Below are 19,468 nucleotides of genomic sequence, written 5' to 3' on the forward strand. Positions count from 1 at the left end.
TGGCTCTTCCTCCGAAGTTGCGATGGACCAGCAGCAGAACCCGTGCAGAAATTCACCCACCATGCGTTGTGAAATTATACTATCTTATTTAAAACGCCTTTATTACATATATTTTTTATTCGTTCATGGGATGTGGGCATCGCTGGCGAGGCCGGCATTTATTGCCCATCCCTAATTGCCCTTGAGAAGGTGGTGGTGAGCCGCCTTCTTGAACTGCTGCAGTCCATGTGGTGAAGGTTCTCCCACAGTGCTGTTAGGAAGGGAGTTCCAGGATTTTGACCCAGCGACAATGAAGGAACGACGATATATTTCCAAGTCGGGATGGTGTGTGACTTGGAGGGGAACGTGCAGGTGGTGTTGTTCCCATGTACCTGCTGCCCTTGTCCTTCTGGGTGGTAGAGGTCGTGGGTTTGGGAGGTGCTGTCGAAGAAGCCTTGGCGAGTTGCTGCAGTGCATCCTGTGGATGGTACACACTGCAGCCACAGTGCGCCGGTGGTGAAGGGAGTGAATGTTTAGGGTGGTGGATGGGGTGTCAATCAAGCAGGCTGCTTTGTCCTGGATGGTGTCGAGCTTCTTGAGTGTTGTTGGAGCTGCATTCATCCAGGCAAGTGGAGAGTATTCCATCACACTCCTGACTTGTGCCTTGTAGATGGTGACATAGTGACCAGACCAATTCTACCCCCTCCCCGCCACCCCCATTGATAGTCTCAAGTTACTCACGTGAAAAACAAAGCAGGTAATCCATTCATCTTTTTAAGTGTTTCAACCAGAAGCGGGTAGTTTGTCTTCTCCTGTTCGCCCAAAATCCCATCTCCCTCCGGCTGCAGCAATGACAGCACGCCTTCAACCTAGGGAAATTCGGTGCTAACATTATTTCAGTGTTCCGCATGCAGCAACCACAAACTCTACCTGTGTGGACTTCTCAGTGGTTTGTTTTTTGGAGACCCTTGCGATGGGTTTCCACCGTGGCCAAAAATGAAGGTGCAATGTTGTCATTCATTAAAACCTGATTAGGAAGTCTTTTTACTCTGGAGCTCTGATTCAGCGCATGTCAGACACCTGGCTGATCAAAAGGAAATTGGTACATTTCAGCGCAGTTTGACAATGCAGCAGACAACGCTCGTCGGCCTGATGGGAGGGATTTAATGACCTCAATCAGCTGAAACCCTCATGTTGATCACTGCTGATACCCTTTTGGTGCCTCACATCACGATTCTATTCAAAAGAATAAGTTTTTGTTCGGCAAGGGTATTAAGGGCTACGGAACCAAGGTGGGTAAACAGAGTTAATATACAGATCAGCCATGATCCATTTGAATGGCGAAACAGGCTCGAGGGGCTGAATGGCCTACTCCTGTTCCTAAGTTCCTACGAGAGAACCTGCAATTATATAGCACCCTACCACATCCTTGGGATAGCACAGTCAATGAAGAGGTGCAGTCACTGTTGTTATGTAGGCAAGCACATGCGCACACAGCAAGGTCCCACAAACAACAAATGAAGAATTATCTCTTTTTGGAGATTGATAGTTGAGAGTTAAATGAAGGTGCTGGAATCCCTGCTCTTCACCAAATTATGCTTTTACATCCACCTGAGAGGGGCTTGTTTTAATGGACCATAATTTGCTGCAGGAGGGCATCTAATGGCGTCTGAAGTTAATTAGACATGCCCTCGCACATTTAGGTTTTTAAATTTTTTACGTGACAAGTTGCTGAAAGTGCGAGCTGATGCCGGCACAGCGAGGGAAACAGGGCATCGGGGACCCGAGTGAACAGGGCAAGCAACTGGGTGTCTCCTTAAACAATCAGATTGAAGGATTGAGGAATTAACAGCACAAGGACTGAGAAAGAGGGTGAATTAGAGTGGGTGAATTCAACGTGAAATCAGGTACAGAAAGAGAAATAAAGAGAGGGAAAGAAGGACTGGATTAAGAGAGAGAGAAAAAAAAAAGAGACAGAAAGGAAAATTAAAAAACATTTTTAAATTTTAAATTTACCATTTTTAAAATCTCCAACAACAATTAAAACCTAAAGGAATGAGACTCCACACCTGTAATGGTTAATTTTCAGTGCCAGTGAGGTTGATTCTCAGTAATTAAGAATTATCACGTCGTTGAAAAGGAGACTTGAAATGATAACACTTAACTTTCTGTGGTGAGTTTAGTTTGTATCTACCGGGCAAACACAGCAACTCCACACCGTTCAATGCATTTCAATATTGAGGCAGACAGCGAGATGCCGTTTTCACAAAGCCAACGGCAGAGCGGCACATCTCGGAGAGCAACTTTTGGACAATCGGGTTTAACCGCGAAACTGCCCCTCGGCCTGAAGTTGCTGTACCATTTACCCATAAATAACGGCGAGCGCCATGAACCTCACCGTTATTTTGACAGCAAATTCTGGCCCATTGTCTCATCTGAAAGTCGCAACCTCTGACAATGTGGCATTCCTTCAGTGCCGCACTGAAATGTCAGCTCATGTCCGTATTGGGTGGCAAATCGCAGGCTGTGCGCCCGTGGTTTTCTGCAGTGCCCTACGTGGGTGAGCGCCATGCCCTCTGGGAGCGCGGAAATGGGCCATGAATATTACCAGGGGAGGATACAGTTTTACCATACAGCGAGGACACACCAACCTCTTTCTTCCGTCCCGCATCAACCCATCCTGTAAATTCTCTCTTCAGCTCAGCTTCGTAATCTCTCACGTCAAGCTTCCTGATAATGACTCTGTTCTTAAAGGACTTGTACTCTTCAGGTTCAAGTTCCTGCAGTAAAATCAGATGGTAAGTGATAAGTGAGGATAATATTCACATCTGGCAAATAACAGGGCAGCTCCGCCATTAAGCAAGGAACAGAATTAAAGGCTGAGCGATCATTTCCGTAGCGGGGTATAGCTGGAAAAGTAACGTAAATAATCAATTCCTCTCTAATGTAAACAGCATGGAGCAGAAAACAACACAACCTGAGCTAAACTTGCATCTCAGCTGTTGAAACGATTTTGCTCCATTTAAAGGGGTGTTAAAGGCAAGTTCTTATTTGGTCAACTTTCTAGTCAGGTCAATAAAGAGATGATAATGATACTCAGATCAAATGCAGTGGGTGTTGGGACACAAGTGAGGCACAGACCATTGCCTTTCTTAAAGGGGACTTGGAGAGTCATTTGAATGTTCCTATGTTCCTATGAGTGGGACTAATTGGAGAGCTTTTTCAAAAGAGCCGGCACAGGCACGATGGGCCGAATGGCCTCCTCTTGTGATGTACCTACCTATCTACTATGAATCAGAGGAGGATGCAGGACTATGGGCAGAGAGAGAGTGGGCTTGTAGGATTAGTTTTGGATTATTCTGGCAAAGAGCCGGTACAGACACAATGGGTTAGATTTTCAACTCACTGCCTGGGGTGTAAAACTGGTGTTGCAGATCGGCCTCTCGTTATAAAGAAAGAAAGGACTTGCATTTATACAGTGCCTTTCACGACCTCAGGGCATCCCAAAGCACTTCATAGCAAATTTAGTACTTTTGAAGTATAGTCACTGTTGTAGGAAACGTGACAGCCAATTTGCACACAGCAGGGTCCCCCAAACAGCAAAGTGATAATGACCAGATCATCTGTTTTAATGATGCTGATGTGGAGATGCCGGTGATGGACTGGGGTTGACAATTGTAAACAATTTTACAACACCAAGTTATAGTCCAGCAATTTTATTTTAAATTCACACAAGCTTTCGGAGGCTTCCTCCTTCCTCAGGTGGAGTCCTGCTTCCTCCTTCGTCACATCGTTCACCTGACGAAGGAGGAAGCCTCCGAAAGCTTGTGAATTTAAAATAAAATTGCTGGACTATAACTTGGTGTTGTAAAATTGTTTACAATTAATGATGCTGGTTGAAGGATAAATATTGGCCAGGACACCGGGGAGAACTCCCCTGCTCTTCTTCGAAAATAGTGCTATGGGGTCTTTAACATCCTGAGAGGGAATACGGGCCCTCGGTTTAACGTCTCATCTGAAAGACGGCACCCCCGACAGTGCAGCACTCCCTCAGTACTGCACTGAGAGTGTCAGCGCTCAAGTCTCTGGAGTGGGACTCGAACCCACAACCTTCCGCGATAAAAATGGCCAATCTTCATTTCCATTGATTTCAATGCTAATGAAAATTAGGTGGTTTCTATAACTAGGGGAGGGCAGTGGGGGGGGGGGGGGGGGGGTAAGGAGGGGGAAGGGGAAGGGGAGGGGGGGCGTGAGGGTTCAGCCCGCCGGTTAGCACCCAAGCAGTGAAGAGGAAAATGAGCTCCATTGGGTCGAATGGCCACTTTCTGTGCTGTAAGCTTCTGTGGTTCTAAACTTGGGAATTTCTGCCATGTTACATGGATTTACATACCTGTGCCCTGGGCCACCCAGGGGAAACCTGTACCATTGTGTCATACAGTCTGAGACATTCAGGTGGCGAAAGTGCGAGATCTGATGGGATACCATAATTCTTAATCTAGGAGAAAAAAAAACACATTTTCTCTAAGTGCCATCAGACAAGATAGAGAAGAGGATGTTTCTCAGTAATGTCACACGTCTATAGTTATAGGCGAATTACAAGGATTAGCAAACTCTTCACTGACACTAGTGCACAGAATGACTACCCTCTACTATATTTGTTTACATAACAAGGAGCCATAAACATAAGATAGTCACTAGCAAATCCAATAAAGAATGCAGGAGAAAATTGTTTCCCCAGAGTGTGGTTAGAATGTGAAACCTGTCACCACACAGTTGAGGCAAATGGCATAGATGCCTTGAAGGGGAAGCTAGATAAGCACATGAGGGAGAAACAAATATGCTGATGGGGTTAGATGAGGGAAGGTGGGAGGAGGCTCGTGTGGAGCATAAACACCGGCACAGACCTTTTGGGCCGAATGGCCTATTTCTGTGCTGTAAATTCTATGTAACTCCATGTCAGGAAGTGTATTTGCCAGAAGCATTAAAAAGGACACTTTCACCTCTGACTGCATAAAGGCCATTGTGTCATAAGGAGAAGGCTGTTATCGGTCACTTGATGCCTTCTAACACCAGCTATTGATTAGTCAACAGGTTAAAAAAAGAAGTCTTCTTTATACAATTGGCATTCCGCTGTTCCACAGTTAAAGACCTAGGCCTGGCTTTTCCTCTGCTGCGGTCACTGGTATGGTCGAGTAGTGGTTATGTTACTGGACTGTTAATCCAGAGACCTGGATGAAATAATCCTAGTGAGCACCATGAATTCAAATCCCACCGTAGCATCTTGGGAATTAGAAAACATCAATAAAAGTGACCAGGAAGCAGTTGGACAGGTTCACCAATGTCCTTTAGAGAAGGAAACCTGCCGTCCTTATCTGGTCTGACCTATATATGACTCCACAACCAATGCGTTTGACTCTGAAGTAGCCTAGCAAATCACTCAGTTATATCAAGGCCCATTGCTGCCTTCTCAGGGACGGGCAATATATGCCAGCAACACCCACATCCCGAGAATGAATTTTGAAAAAACTATCCTGCCCCCGGATTGTTAAGGATAGCGGTGGAAGCAGCGGGAGAATTGGAGGGTGTGGCCTCCCCATCCCCAACTTGAGATTCCTTGCCTCCTGCCCCTATGCCACCCGCCACATGCAAATGCCAGTAGGGAGACGGGGCCCACATTCCTGCACATTGCACTCCAGTCTGGCCCTGTTACTGCCACTCCCTGGGGAAGCGGTGGGAAAGCCCCGGCCCATAACAAGGGGATGGGGTCGTGAAAGCCCCTCCCTGACCCTGTAAAGGGATAAAAAGGAAAATCCAGGCCTTAGATAGAAGTAGAGTTTATTTTTGCACGGTGATAATGTCGTACTCCAACACTGCATACTTCAGCTCATCCGCCTACCGCGGCCTGGGGCTCAGGCTTGGAGGGAATGGGAAGGCTGCAATGTAGAGATCAGGCTTAGAATATTAACTCCCCCACGACGGGAGGGAGGAGGTCATGGTGGGGGGGGGGAGGGGATTAAACCCTAAAAATCGGGGAATGCATCCCCAAACTGATGCACACATGCCCGTTGGTGTTTTCATGGGGCCAGGTAGCGTGCTGTGTGAGTGTCCCATCTTGGAGAGGCGGGGCACTTCATTAACATATTTAAATCAGGCTCCGACAGTGCAATTGGGAGCTTGATTTAAATTTAACTGCTGCCGGCCGGGTTTCCCAGGACTCGGGAAACCATGCAGCGAAAGGGAGGCGGGAGCTGCCGGCTCCAGAAGGTGAGTGCCTTTTATAGGACTCCTTGTGGGCCAGGAGGAGCAGGAGTGCTCCCCGCCGACCCCTCAAGGAAGCCTTCGGCCTCCCTTGCGCCAATCGCGGCCTCTCTCTAGCCCCTGCCACGATTGCCGACCTCTCCACGCCCCCCCCCACCGCCGCCGACCCCTCACCACCCCCGATCTGCAGCCTGCCCTGCGATCCCGATTGCCAGGGACCGCTCCCCAAGGGACCCCGGCTGCAGCCGCCTGCCGCTGGTTTTCCCACCTGGCAGCCGGCCAGCCTGTCAACGTGGCCGGCTGCCAAGCGGGAAACGGCCTTGGCGGATTTCCCCCGCCCCTCCCTGCCTCCCTGTAAATATTGGAGCCGATAAATGTGGGTAGCATGTCATTTGAAACTTAATGACACATATTTGATCTGCACACGGTGATCAATATTTTCTTGTTAAGTGCCGATTTCTCGGGATGTGGGCGCCGCTGGCAAGGCTGGCACTTATTGCCCGTTCCTAGTTGCCCTGAGAAGGTGGTGGTGGGCCGCCTTCTTGATCTACTGCAGTGCAGCAGTTTGATACAAATGAGTGGTTTGTTAGGGCTCTTCAGAGGGCAGTTAAGAGTCAACCACACTAGTGTGGGACTGGAGTCACGTATCGAAAAGAAAGAAAGAATTTGCATTTATATAGCAGCTTTCACAACCTCAGGAGGTCCCAAAGTGCTTTAGAGCAAATGAAGTACATTTGAAGCATCATCACTGTTGCAATGTAGGAATATAGGCCGCACTGGGTAAGGGCGGCAGCTTCTTTTTATTGAAGGAACCATTTGGGTTTCTACAACAATCTGATAGCTTCATGGTCACTTTTACTGATAGCAGCATTTTTGTTTCCAATTTTGAAAAAAATTGAATTCAAGTCATGGTGGGATTTTTTTTTATTATTCGTTCATGGGATGTGGGCGTCGCTGGCGAGGCCGGCATTTATTGCCCATCCCTAATTGCCCTTGAGAAGGTGGTGGTGAGCCGCCTTCTTGAACCGCTGCAGTCCGTGTGGTGAAGGTTCTCCCACAGTGCTGTTAGGAAGGGAGTTCCAGGATTTTGACCCAGCGACGATGAAGGAACGACGATATATTTCCAAGTCGGGATGGTGTGTGACTTGGAGGGGAACGTGCAGGTGGTGTTGTTCCCATGCGCCTGCTGCCCTTGTCCTTCTAGGTGGTAGAGGTCGTGGGTTTGGGAGGTGCTGTCGAAGAAGCCTTGGCAAGTTGCTGCAGTGCATCCTGTGGATGGTACACACTGCAGCCACAGTGCGCCGGTGGTGAAGGGAGTGAATGTTTAGGGTGGTGGATTGGGTGCCAATCAAGCGGGCTGCTTTGTCCTGGATGGTGTTGAGCTTCTTGAGTGTTGTTGGAGCTGCACTTATCCAGGCAAGTGGAGAGTATTCCATCACACTCCTGACTTGTGCCTTGTAGATGGTGGAAAGGCTTTGGGGAGTCAGGAGGTGAGTCACTCGCCACAGAATACCCAGCCTCTGACCTGCTCTTGTAGCCACAGTATTTATATGGCTGGTCCAGTTAAGTTTCTGGTCAATGGTGACCCCCAGGATGTTGATGGTGGGGGATTTGGCGATAGTGATGCTGTTGAATGTCAAGGGGAGGTGGTTAGACTCTCTCTTGTTGGAGATGGTCATTGCCTGGCACTTGTCTGGCGCGAATGTTACTTGCCACTTGTTAGCCCAAGCCTGGATGTTGTTACTGTACCCCAAAAACCACCCTACCATAACAGGTTAATCATTTTAAAAACAATTTATAACTTACATGGTCCATTGTCAAGGCAGCACAGGGATGATAGGGAATGAATTTATATTCATTGCCTTGAAAGTCACACACAAGTTTTTCAAGGTCATTGTATCGTTCCCCATAAGTCACTGCAAACAATAAAAAAGCAACCAAAGTCACAACACGCATGTGCGAAATGTCATTACAATTTTACACAGTAACACTTTTAACGAGGTGAAAGTGCAGTGTGTGAGGTTAGCACCGGAACAGGTTAATGTGTCCACATGAAATTATTTTGTCCATTGGCATGGCTCAGTTGAGTCAAAAGGTTAAAGGATTAAGGCCCACTCCACAATTTGAGCAAATAATCCAGGCTGACAGTGCGGTACTTAGGCAGTGCTGCACTGTCAGAGGCACCGTCCTTAAAGATGTTTAACTGAAGCCGCATCAGATGGATTATAAAGATCCCGTAGCACAATTTGAAGAAGAGCAGTGAGTTCTCCTGACATCCGGGCCAACATTCCTCCATCAACGAATGCCACCAGAGAGAGATTTACTGGTAACTCATCCGATTGCTGCTTGGAAAATGGCTGACACATTTGCCTACATTATAATCACTGCACTTGAAATTAACTAACTGTAAGTGAGGGATCCGATAAGGTGCTGTACAAATGCAAGTCTTTTTGTGCCTGAGACAGAAACTGCTCCATTTCAGAACATCATCATCTCTTTCAGAACACCATCATCCCTCTCCGAACACCATCATCTCTCTCCGAACACCATCATCTCTCTCCGAACACCATCATCTCTCTCCGAACACCATCATCTCTCTCAGAACACCATCATCTCTCTCAAAACACCATCATCCCTCTCCGAACAACATCATCTCTCTCCGAACACCATCATCCCTCTCCGAACACCATCATCTCTCTCAGAACACCATCATCTCTCTCCGAACACCATCATCCCTCTCCGAACACCATCATCTCTCTCAGAACACCATCATCTCTCTCAAAACACCATCATCTCTCTCCGAACACCATCATCTCTCTCAGAACACCATCATCTCTCTCAGAACACCATCATCTCGTTAAAAACACCATCATCTCTCTCAGAACACCATCATCTTTCTCCAAACACCATCATCTCCCTCAGAACTCCATCATCCCTCTCCGAACACCATCATCTCTCTCCGAACACCATCATCTCCCTCAGAACACCATCATCCCTCTCCGAACATCATCATCTCTCTCAGAACACCATCATCTCTTTCAAAACACCATCATCTCTCTCAGAACACCATCATCTCTCTCTGAACACCATCATCTCTCTCAGAACACCATCATCTCCCTCAGAACACCATCATCTCTCTCCGAACACCATCATCTCTTTCAAAACACCATCATCTCTTTCAAAACACCATCATCTCTCTCAGAACACCATCATCTCTCTCTGAACACCATCATCTCTCTCAGAACACCATCATCTCCCTCAGAACACCATCATCTCTCTCCGAACACCATCATCTCTCTCCGAACACCATCATCTCTTTCAAAACACCATCATCTCTCTCAGAACACCATCATCTCTCTCAGAACACCATCATCTCCCACAGAACACCATCATCTCTCTCAGAACACCATCATCACCCTCAGAACACCATCATCTCTCTCCGAACACCATCATCTCTCTCAGAACACCATCATCTCTCTCCGAACACCATCATCTCTTTCAAAACAACATCATCTCTCTCCGAACACCATCATCTCCAACAGAACACCATCATCTCTCTCAGAACACCATCATCTCCCTCAGAACACCATCATCTCTCTCCGAACACCATCATCTCTCTCCGAACACCATCATCTCTCTCCGAACACCATCATCTCTCTCAGAACACCATCATCTCTCTCCAAACACCATCATCTCTCTCCGAACACCATCATCTCTCTCCGAACACCATCATCTCTCTCAGAACACCATCATCTCTCTCCGAACACCATCATCTCTCTCCGAACACCATCATCTCTTTCAAAACACCATCATCTCTCTCAGAACACCATCATCTCTCTCTGAACACCATCATCTCTCTCAGAACACCATCATCTCCCTCAGAACACCATCATCTCTCTCCGAACACCATCATCTCTTTCAAAACACCATCATCTCTTTCAAAACACCATCATCTCTCTCAGAACACCATCATCTCTCTCTGAACACCATCATCTCTCTCAGAACACCATCATCTCCCTCAGAACACCATCATCTCTCTCCGAACACCATCATCTCTCTCCGAACACCATCATCTCTTTCCAAACATCATCTTCTCTCTCAGAACACCATCATCTCTCTCCGAACACCATCATCTCCCACAGAACACCATCATCTCTCTCAGAACACCATCATCTCCCTCAGAACACCATCATCTCTCTCCGAACACCATCATCTCTCTCAGAACACCATCATCTCTCTCCGAACACCATCATCTCTTTCAAAACACCATCATCTCTCTCCGAACACCATCATCTCCAACAGAACACCATCATCTCTCTCAGAACACCATCATCTCCCTCAGAACACCATCATCTCTCTCCGAACACCATCATCTCTCCCAACACCATCATCTCTCTCCGAACACCATCATCTCTCTCAGAACACCATCATCTCTCTCCAAACACCATCATCTCTCTCCGAACACCATCATCTCTCTCCGAACACCATCATCTCTCTCAGAACACCATCATCTCTCTCCGAACACCATCATCTCTCTCCGAACACCATCATCTGTCTCCGAACACCATCATCTCTCTCCGAACACCATCATCTCTCTCAGAACACCATCATCTCTCTCCGAACACCATCATCTCTCTCAGAACACCATCATCTCTCTCAAAACACCATCATCTCTCTCAAAACACCATCATCTCTCTCAAAACACCATCATTTCTTTCAGAACACCATCATCTCTCTCCGAACACCATCATCACTCTCAGAACACCATCATCTCTCTCAGAACACCATCATCTCTCTCCGAACACCATCATCTCCCTCAGAACACCATCATCTCTCTCTGAACACCATCATCTCTCTCAGAACACCATCATCTCTCTCAGAACACCATCATCTCGCTCAGAACACCATCATCTCTCTCAAAACACCATCATCTCTCTCAAAACACCATCATCTCTCTCAGAACACCATCATCTCTCTCCGAACACCATCATCTCTTTCAAAACACCAACATCTCGCTCAGAACACCATCATCTCTCTCCGAACACCATCATCTCTCTCCAAACACCATCACCTCTCTCAGAACACCATCATCTCTCTCAAAACACCATCATCTCTCTCAAAACACCATCATCTCTTTCAAAACACCATCATCTCTCTCAAAACACCATCATCTCTCTCCGAACACCATCATCACTCTCAGAACACCATCATCTCTCTCAGAACACCATCATCTCTCTCCGAACACCATCATCTCCCTCAGAACACCATCATCTCTCTCTGAACACCATCATCTCCCTCAGAACACCATCATCTCTCTCAGAACACCATCATCTCGCTCAGAACACCATCATCTCTCTCAAAACACCATCATCTCTCTCAAAACACCATCATCTCTCTCAGAACACCATCATCTCTCTCCGAACACCATCATCTCTCTCCGAACACCATCATCTGTCTCCGAACACCATCATCTCTCTCCGAACACCATCATCTCTCTCAGAACACCATCATCTCCCTCAGAACACCATCATCTCTCTCCGAACACCATCATCTCTCTCAGAACACCATCATCTCTCTCCGAACACCATCATCTCTTTCAAAACACCATCATCTCTCTCCGAACACCATCATCTCCAACAGAACACCATCATCTCTCTCAGAACACCATCATCTCCCTCAGAACACCATCATCTCTCTCCGAACACCATCATCTCTCCCAACACCATCATCTCTCTCCGAACACCATCATCTCTCTCAGAACACCATCATCTCTCTCCAAACACCATCATCTCTCTCCGAACACCATCATCTCTCTCCGAACACCATCAACTCTCTCAGAACACCATCATCTCTCTCCGAACACCATCATCTCTCTCCGAACACCATCATCTCCCTCAGAACACCATCATCTCTCTCTGAACACCATCATCTCCCTCAGAACACCATCATCTCTCTCAGAACACCATCATCTCGCTCAGAACACCATCATCTCTCTCAAAACACCATCATCTCTCTCAAAACACCATCATCTCTCTCAGAACACCATCATCTCTCTCCGAACACCATCATCTCTTTCAAAACACCAACATCTCGCTCAGAACACCATCATCTCTCTCCGAACACCATCATCTCTCTCCGAACACCATCACCTCTCTCAGAACACCATCATCTCTCTCAAAACACCATCATCTCTCTCCGAACACCATCATCTCTCTCCGAACACCATCATCTCTTTCAAAACACCATCATCTCTCTCAAAACACCATCATCTCTCTCAGAACACCATCATCTCTCTCCGAACACCATCATCTCTTTCAAAACACCAACATCTCGCTCAGAACACCATCATCTCTCTCCGAACACCATCATCTCTCTCCAAACACCATCACCTCTCTCAGAACACCATCATCTCTCTCAAAACACCATCATCTCTCTCAAAACACCATCATCTCTTTCAAAACACCATCATCTCTCTCAAAACACCATCATCTCTCTCCGAACACCATCATCACTCTCAGAACACCATCATCTCTCTCAGAACACCATCATCTCTCTCCGAACACCATCATCTCCCTCAGAACACCATCATCTCTCTCTGAACACCATCATCTCCCTCAGAACACCATCATCTCTCTCAGAACACCATCATCTCGCTCAGAACACCATCATCTCTCTCAAAACACCATCATCTCTCTCAAAACACCATCATCTCTCTCAGAACACCATCATCTCTCTCCGAACACCATCATCTCTCTCCGAACACCATCATCTGTCTCCGAACACCATCATCTCTCTCCGAACACCATCATCTCTCTCAGAACACCATCATCTCCCTCAGAACACCATCATCTCTCTCCGAACACCATCATCTCTCTCAGAACACCATCATCTCTCTCCGAACACCATCATCTCTTTCAAAACACCATCATCTCTCTCCGAACACCATCATCTCCAACAGAACACCATCATCTCTCTCAGAACACCATCATCTCCCTCAGAACACCATCATCTCTCTCCGAACACCATCATCTCTCCCAACACCATCATCTCTCTCCGAACACCATCATCTCTCTCAGAACACCATCATCTCTCTCCAAACACCATCATCTCTCTCCGAACACCATCATCTCTCTCCGAACACCATCAACTCTCTCAGAACACCATCATCTCTCTCCGAACACCATCATCTCTCTCCGAACACCATCATCTCCCTCAGAACACCATCATCTCTCTCTGAACACCATCATCTCCCTCAGAACACCATCATCTCTCTCAGAACACCATCATCTCGCTCAGAACACCATCATCTCTCTCAAAACACCATCATCTCTCTCAAAACACCATCATCTCTCTCAGAACACCATCATCTCTCTCCGAACACCATCATCTCTTTCAAAACACCAACATCTCGCTCAGAACACCATCATCTCTCTCCGAACACCATCATCTCTCTCCGAACACCATCACCTCTCTCAGAACACCATCATCTCTCTCAAAACACCATCATCTCTCTCCGAACACCATCATCTCTCTCCGAACACCATCATCTCTTTCAAAACACCATCATCTCTCTCAGAACACCATCATCTCTCTCCGAACACCATCATCTCCCACAGAACACCATCATCTCTCTCAGAACACCATCATCTCCCTCAGAACACCATCATCTCTCTCCGAACACCATCATCTCTCTCAGAACACCATCATCTCTCTCCGAACACCATCATCTCTTTCAAAACACCATCATCTCTCTCCGAACACCATCATCTCCAACAGAACACCATCATCTCTCTCAGAACACCATCATCTCCCTCAGAACACCATCATCTCTCTCCGAACACCATCATCTCTCCCAACACCATCATCTCTCTCCGAACACCATCATCTCTCTCAGAACACCATCATCTCTCTCCGAACACCATCATCTCTCTCCGAACACCATCATCTCTCTCCGAACACCATCATCTCTCTCAGAACACCATCATCTCTCTCCGAACACCATCATCTCTCTCCGAACACCATCATCTGTCTCCGAACACCATCATCTCTCTCCGAACACCATCATCTCTCTCAGAACACCATCATCTCTCTCCGAACACCATCATCTCTCTCAGAACACCATCATCTCTCTCAAAACACCATCATCTCTCTCAAAACACCATCATCTCTCTCAAAACACCATCATCTCTTTCAGAACACCATCATCTCTCTCCGAACACCATCATCACTCTCAGAACACCATCATCTCTCTCAGAACACCATCATCTCTCTCCGAACACCATCATCTCCCTCAGAACACCATCATCTCTCTCTGAACACCATCATCTCCCTCAGAACACCATCATCTCTCTCAGAACACCATCATCTCGCTCAGAACACCATCATCTCTCTCAAAACACCATCATCTCTCTCAAAACACCATCATCTCTCTCAGAACACCATCATCTCTCTCCGAACACCATCATCTCTTTCAAAACACCAACATCTCGCTCAGAACACCATCATCTCTCTCCGAACACCATCATCTCTCTCCGAACACCATCACCTCTCTCAGAACACCATCATCTCTCTCAAAACACCATCATCTCTCTCAAAACACCATCATCTCTCTCAAAACACCATCACCTCTCTCAAAACACCATCATCTCTTTCAGAACACCATCATCTCTTTCAAAACACCATCATCTCTCTCAAAACACCATCATCTCTTTCAAAACACCATCATCTCTTTCAAAACACCATCATCTCTTTCAAAACACCATCATCTCTCTGCGAACACCGTCATCTCTCTCAAAACACCATCACCTCTCTCAAAACACCATCATCTCTTTCAAAACACCATCATCTCTCTCAAAACACCATCACCTCTCTCAAAACACCATCATCTCTTTCAGAACACCATCATCTCATTCAAAACACCATGATCTCTCTCAAAACACCATCATCTCTCTCAAAACACCATCACCTCTCTCAAAACACAATCATCTCTCTCAAAACACCATCATCTCTTTCAAAACACCATCATCTCTTTCAAAACACCATCATCTCTCTCAAAACACCATCATCTCTCTCCGAACACCATCATCTCTCTCAGAACACCATCATCTCTTTCAAAACACCATCATCTCTCTCAAAACACCATCATCTCTTTCAAAACACCATCATCTCTCTCAAAACACCATCATCTCTTTCAAAACACCATCATCCCTTTCCGAACACCATCACCTCTTTCAGAACACCATCATCTCTCTCCGAACACCATCATCTCTTTCAAAACACCATCATCTCTCTCAGAACACCATCATCTCGCTCCGAACACCATCATCTCTTTCAAAACACCATCATCTCTCTCCGAACACCATCATCTCTTTCAAAACACCATCATCTCTCTCCGAACACCATCATCTCTCTCCGACCACCATCATCTCTCTCAGAACACCATCATCTCTCTCCGAACACCATCATCTCCCACAGAACACCACCATCTCTCTCAGAACACCATCATCTCCCTCAGAACACCATCATCTCTCTCCGAACACCATCATCTCTCTCCGAACACCATCATCTCTCTCCGAACACCATCATCTCTCTCAGAACACCATCATCTCTCTGCGAACACCATCATCTCTCTCCGAACACCATCACCTCTCTCAGAACACCATCATCTCGCTCAGAACACCATCATCTCTCTCAGAACACCATCATCTCTCTCCAAACACCATCATCTCTCTCCGAACACCATCATCTCTCTCAGAACACCATCATCTCTCTCCGAACACCATCATCTCTCTCAGAACACCATCATCTCTCTCAAAACACCATCATCTCTCTCAAAACACCATCATCTCTCTCAAAACACCATCATCTCTTTCAGAACACCATCATCTCTCTCCGAACACCATCATCACTCTCAGAACACCATCATCTCTCTCAGAACACCATCATCTCTCTCCGAACACCATCATCTCCCTCAGAACACCATCATCTCTCTCTGAACACCATCATCTCCCTCAGAACACCATCATCTCTCTCAGAACACCATCATCTCGCTCAGAACACCATCATCTCTCTCAAAACACCATCATCTCTCTCAAAACACCATCATCTCTCTCAGAACACCATCATCTCTCTCCGAACACCATCATCTCTTTCAAAACACCAACATCTCGCTCAGAACACCATCATCTCTCTCCGAACACCATCATCTCTCTCCGAACACCATCACCTCTCTCAGAACACCATCATCTCTCTCAAAACACCATCATCTCTCTCAAAACACCATCATCTCTCTCAAAACACCATCACCTCTCTCAAAACACCATCATCTCTTTCAGAACACCATCATCTCTTTCAAAACACCATCATCTCTCTCAAAACACCATCATCTCTTTCAAAACACCATCATCTCTTTCAAAACACCATCATCTCTTTCAAAACACCATCATCTCTCTGCGAACACCGTCATCTCTCTCAAAACACCATCACCTCTCTCAAAACACCATCATCTCTTTCAAAACACCATCATCTCTCTCAAAACACCATCACCTCTCTCAAAACACCATCATCTCTTTCAGAACACCATCATCTCATTCAAAACACCATGATCTCTCTCAAAACACCATCATCTCTCTCAAAACACCATCACCTCTCTCAAAACACAATCATCTCTCTCAAAACACCATCATCTCTTTCAAAACACCATCATCTCTTTCAAAACACCATCATCTCTCTCAAAACACCATCATCTCTCTCCGAACACCATCATCTCTCTCAGAACACCATCATCTCTTTCAAAACACCATCATCTCTCTCAAAACACCATCATCTCTTTCAAAACACCATCATCTCTCTCAAAACACCATCATCTCTTTCAAAACACCATCATCCCTTTCCGAACACCATCACCTCTTTCAGAACACCATCATCTCTCTCCGAACACCATCATCTCTTTCAAAACACCATCATCTCTCTCAGAACACCATCATCTCGCTCCGAACACCATCATCTCTTTCAAAACACCATCATCTCTCTCCGAACACCATCATCTCTTTCAAAACACCATCATCTCTCTCCGAACACCATCATCTCTCTCCGACCACCATCATCTCTCTCAGAACACCATCATCTCTCTCCGAACACCATCATCTCCCACAGAACACCACCATCTCTCTCAGAACACCATCATCTCCCTCAGAACACCATCATCTCTCTCCGAACACCATCATCTCTCTCCGAACACCATCATCTCTCTCCGAACACCATCATCTCTCTCAGAACACCATCATCTCTCTGCGAACACCATCATCTCTCTCCGAACACCATCACCTCTCTCAGAACACCATCATCTCGCTCAGAACACCATCATCTCTCTCAGAACACCATCATCTCTCTCCAAACACCATCATCTCTCTCCGAACACCATCATCTCTCTCAGAACACCATCATCTCTCTGCGAACACCATCATCTCTCTCCGAACACCATCATCTCTCTCCGAACACCATCATCACTCTCCGAACACCATCATCTGTCTCCGAACACCATCATCTCTCTCCGAACACCATCATCTCTCTCAGAACACCATCATCTCTCTCCGAACACCATCATCTCTCTCAGAACACCATCATCTCTCTCAAAACACCATCATCTCTCTCCGAACACCATCATCTCTCTCAAAACACCATCATCTCTCTCAAAACACCATCATCTCTCTCCGAACACCATCATCTCTCTCAGAACACCATCATCTCTCTCCGAACACCATCATCTCCCTCAGAACACCATCATCGCTCTCCGAACACCATCATCTCCCTCAGAACACCATCATCTCTCTCAGAACACCATCATCTCGCTCAGAACACCATCATCTCTCTCAAAACACCATCATCTCTCTCAAAACACCATCATCTCTCTCAGAACACCATCATCTCTCTCCAAACACCATCATCTCTTTCAAAACACCATCATCTCGCTCAGAACACCATCATCTCTCTCCGAACACCATCATCTCTCTCCGAACACCATCACCTCTCTCAGAACACCATCATCTCTCTCAAAACACCATCATCTCTCTCAAAACACCATCATCTCTTTCAAAACACCATCATCTCTTTCAAAACACCACCATCTCTTTCAAAACACCGTCATCTCTCTCAAAACACCATCATCTCTCTCAAAACACCATCATCCGTTTCAAAACACCATCATCTCTCTCAAAACACCATCATCTCTTTCAGAACACCATCATCTCTTTCAAAACACCATCATCTCTCTCAAAACACCATCATCTCTTTCAGAACACCATCATCTCTTTCAAAACACCATCATCTCTTTCAGAACATCATCATCTCTTTCAAAACACCATCATCTCTCTCAAAACACCATCATCTCTCTCAAAACACCATCACCTCTCTCAAAACACCATCATCTCTTTCAGAACACCATCATCTCTTTCAAAACACCATCATCTCTCTCAAAACACCATCATCTCTTTCAAAACACCATCATCTCTTTCAAAACACCATCATCTCTTTCAAAACACCATCAACTCTCTGCGAACACCGTCATCTCTCTCAAAACACCATCACCTCTCTCAAAACACCATCATATCTTTCAAAACCCCATCATCTCTCTCAAAACACCATCATCTCTTTCAGAACACCATCATCTCTTTCAAAACACCATCATCTCTCTCAAAACACCATCATCTCTCTCAAAACACCATCACCTCTCTCAAAACACCATCATCTCTCTCAAAACACCATCATCTCTTTCAAAACACCATCATCTCTTTCAAAACACCATCATCTCTCTCAAAACACCATCATCTCTCTCCGAACACCATCATCTCTCTCAGAACACCATCATCTCTCTCCGAACACCATCATCTCTTTCAAAACACCATCATCTCTCTCAGAACACCATCATCTCTCTCCGAACACCATCATCTCTTTCAAAACACCATCATCTCTCTCCGAACACCATCATCTCTTTCAAAACACCATCATCTCTCTCCGAACACCATCATCTCTTTCAAAACACCATCATCTCTCTCCGAACACCATCATCTCTTTCAAAACACCATCATCTCTCTCAGAACACCATCATCTCTCTCAAAACACCATCATCTCTCTCAGAACACCGTCATCTCTCTCAGAACACCATCATCTCTCTCAGAACACCATCATCTCCCTCAGAACACCATCATCTCTCTCCGAACACCATTATCTCCCT

General features: G+C 46.2%; 1 protein-coding gene across 3 annotated transcripts in view; it reads right to left on the reverse strand.

Annotated features, from left to right (window-relative positions):
- Positions 1 to 19,468, reverse strand: part of LOC137320726 (probable ATP-dependent RNA helicase DDX60) — a 270,394-nt gene that overhangs the window by 92,755 nt on the left and 158,171 nt on the right. For all 3 annotated transcript variants that reach the window (XM_067982445.1, XM_067982446.1, XM_067982447.1), the window contains exons 21-24: positions 8,044 to 8,153; positions 4,370 to 4,474; positions 2,631 to 2,759; positions 721 to 848 (exon numbers count right to left, since the gene is read on the reverse strand). In XM_067982445.1, the coding sequence (XP_067838546.1) occupies positions 721 to 848; positions 2,631 to 2,759; positions 4,370 to 4,474; positions 8,044 to 8,153 (472 nt within the window). The remainder of the gene's footprint in view (positions 1 to 720; positions 849 to 2,630; positions 2,760 to 4,369; positions 4,475 to 8,043; positions 8,154 to 19,468) is intronic.

This window comes from Heptranchias perlo, chromosome 4, assembly GCF_035084215.1.
Source record: "Heptranchias perlo isolate sHepPer1 chromosome 4, sHepPer1.hap1, whole genome shotgun sequence".
Lineage (NCBI taxonomy): Eukaryota > Metazoa > Chordata > Chondrichthyes > Hexanchiformes > Hexanchidae > Heptranchias > Heptranchias perlo.